Genomic DNA, 2,859 nt, shown 5'->3' on the forward strand with positions numbered 1-2,859 from the left:
TAGAGAGAATGGATTTTAATATGAACAAGGTCATAAATTTCATGGGAATAGCAACTTGATACGAGAGCTAAACGGTTTCACTCGTGGGAGATTTTCATAAAATTAAAAATCTTAATTTATGAATTCTTGAATAATCACAAGAATTTAATGATTTAATCTATGTTTGGTTGTGCCATTGAGAGATGGATAATTGAAGTATGTTAAAATAGTTAATAAAACATCGAAAGAGCTTATTAGTGAATTAGGGTTATTTCTCTTTGTTGAATAATTAAAATTGATTATCAAACTAATATGATAAGTGGATAGAATTGAGTGAAGTCAAAATCCCTAGTAACTTTTAGCCCTCGATTTCTTTTCAACAATTTCTTGCTTGATCTCATTCTTGTTGTTTTTTTTTAATTCTTTTATTTTCAAATACATTCTCTTTATTGTCATTTAAATAATAATAGGTTAACATAATTTTGGTATTTAGTATATAATCTTCGTTGGACGATACTCTACTTACTCTTTATTACTTATTTGCAATTTTATACAGTTGTGAAAAAGCCTGTCAAGTTTTTGGCGCCGTTGCTAGGGATTGGTGTTACCAATATCATTACCAATTAACCTATTATTAAGTTAGACAATTTTTTATTTTAATTTTTTTTGTTAATTGAAATATATTATTTGTAGTTTTTCTTTATTTTTGTTGATTTTTTTTCATTATTCTAGCAAAGTATTTTGAGATGTTTCATCGACAAATACTTGCATATTTTAGTCAACAACACTCAAAGCCATTTTATGCCGCTTGGGCAAGATTTAACAAATTGTTGGAGAAATTTTCTCATCATAATTTTATAAATAAACATCACATTTACATATTCTACTTTGGATTAGATGAAGAAACAAGAAGTTGGGTAGATAGTGGATTTTCGGCAACTAGTATTCACCTTCCTGAAAGTGGCTATGGAGATGTACTACAAATTAGGGGTGGCCAAATTAAGATTCCTGGAATCTGAACTTTTGGAGATAGAAAACTGTTTAGGCTTTATATTTCTCCTAACTAAAACTCTCCCAACATCTAAATAGGACTCCAGGTTTAATAACGTACATCCCATAATATCTTCATGTGGGCAGCACGGGCTTAATATGAAATTTCGGTCAAAGTTGAACTCTGCAAAGTAGTACGGGGGTGTTGGGAAGCACGCCCTCGGTGTGCTATTTACTGGAAGTCTTTGACAATTGATCTTCTCTTGTATTTTTGGCGGGTTTCCTATAAAAATCTTATAAAATTCCTCTAAGATCAAGTGAAATATGATTCAATGAAGTTTTGTAACAATAAAGCTTTGGTTTGATCTGTATTAAACTAGGAACAAGAACTGTAACAATAAAGCAAGAATCTGTGTATGTGGAAATTGCCATTCTGATACTAAGTTGATTTCCAAGATTTCAATGGAGAAATATTGTAGGGATAGAAATTAGAAAGCACTTTCATCATTACCTTGCTCATGTAAAGACTATTTATTGGTGGAAATATGAGAATTTATATGTAATATATATTTTTGTTGTTAAATACAATTTTTCATTCTCATTTAAGCTGAATGATAATTTTAATTCACAAATGCTCGTACAAGGAAAACCCCTTCTTTATTTATAATTTGACGATGGATTTACACAGGAATTCTTATACTAATTGATAAAAGGAAATGCTTAAATTGAAATACACAGTGAATTTATGCCTCAATATTGGATCTCTGGTTAAAGGAGTTTTTTCTTGCAGTAGCCAGGACAGTCTTGTCAGCAACTATGAAATAAGCTGCTCCAGCAACTGCAAATAAATTAAAATTTTCATTAGCAGTGAAGAAAATAAAATAATAAAGAGAAATTAACAAATAATTACTGTTTAGATGGTAATTAATTAATTAATTAACCTGTAGAGATTATGAGAGCTTGAGCAGTGTGGTTAAGATTGGCTCTTGCCCAAGGCAGCATTCTTGCACTGGCAAGCTACACATAAGAAAAGAACTCAATAAAAGCTGAAAAATATATTCAATACACGCAATATTTAATTCTTAACAAATAAAATGTATAGAAATAAGGAAGATAATCACTTACAGTTGGAATGGCAGTGGCAATGGTGGCCATAACAGCTGCTTTAGCTCCTGCAACTACTCCTTCTGTTCATCCATAAAACACAATTTAATTATTATCAAACCTTAATTAACAAATAATTAGAAAAATTAACTACAAATCTATAACTAATAAACCCTAAGAAGATAAAGAAGAAAGAAAAAAAAGAGACGATACCATGAGAGCAGCGTTTAGCCATGGCCAACTTTTGGTCTAGAGAAGCCAAGGTAGTTTGCTCAAGAGGAGAGCGAGCCATTGTGTTTAGCCATTATGAACTTAATTAAGATAATTTATTAATTAGTAAGTAATTAAACAGAGAAGTTGAATAAGTAGAAAGAGAGAGGTTTCTGATTACTGAAACTGTGGTTGAAGAGGAAGAGAGAGTTGGTTGGATATTTATAGGGAACTTTGGACAAAGAGAGCCCCAGGTGTTAGGATAGAGTTTGATGGTTTCACTTCAATTCTAAGTTTTAACTTCTAACTAACATCTTCCATTAGTCTTTTTTTTTTTTTTTCTTTTTTTTTGCAATGCTACTGCCCTCGTTTCTTTATTAAGTTACACGCAAAAGGCAGCAGTAGATGTTTGATGCCACTAAAAGAGGAACATTTGGAATTAAAAATGGAAAATATTTCATGGCAGTGGCACACAGATTTGTTTTTCTTTCAACTACTCATTTTTTAACTTTTAGTGTAATAGTGATTGAGTCACCTACAAAATCTAAAAATCAAAATCATAATTATAGCCTAAAT

At 30.8% G+C, this 2,859-nt stretch overlaps 1 protein-coding gene across 1 annotated transcript; it reads right to left on the reverse strand.

Annotated features, from left to right (window-relative positions):
- Nucleotides 1–1,607: 1,607 nt before the first annotated feature.
- Nucleotides 1,608–2,473, reverse strand: LOC149492027 (early nodulin-93-like). Its single transcript, XM_089716916.1, has 4 exons — nt 2,287–2,473; nt 2,095–2,156; nt 1,911–1,986; nt 1,608–1,807 (listed from the first exon to the last, which is right to left on the reverse strand). The coding sequence occupies exons 1-4, from the start codon at nt 2,363–2,365 to the stop codon at nt 1,713–1,715; spliced, it is 312 nt and encodes a 103-aa protein (XP_089573042.1). The 5' UTR covers nt 2,366–2,473; the 3' UTR covers nt 1,608–1,712.
- Between the last annotated feature and the right edge of the window lie 386 nt (nt 2,474–2,859).

The sequence above is a fragment of the Jatropha curcas genome, unplaced genomic scaffold (genome assembly GCF_041381405.1).
Source record: "Jatropha curcas cultivar XTBG-Jc1 unplaced genomic scaffold, XTBG_Jcur_1.0 HiC_scaffold_163_pilon, whole genome shotgun sequence".
Classification (NCBI taxonomy): domain Eukaryota; kingdom Viridiplantae; phylum Streptophyta; class Magnoliopsida; order Malpighiales; family Euphorbiaceae; genus Jatropha; species Jatropha curcas.

Bases quoted from the DNA above. Each gene is read 5' to 3' on its own strand.
- LOC149492027 (XM_089716916.1), bottom strand. From the start codon at position 2,365: ATGGCTCGCTCTCCTCTTGAGCAAACTACCTTGGCTTCTCTAGACCAA. The intron at 2,157-2,286 runs GTATCGTCTCTT...ATGGATGAACAG, and splicing joins GGCTAAACGCTGCTCTCATG to AAGGAGTAGTTGCAGGAGCT. The intron at 1,808-1,910 runs GTTAATTAATTA...ATTTATTTGCAG, and splicing joins AGCTCTCATAATCTCTACAG to TTGCTGGAGCAGCTTATTTC.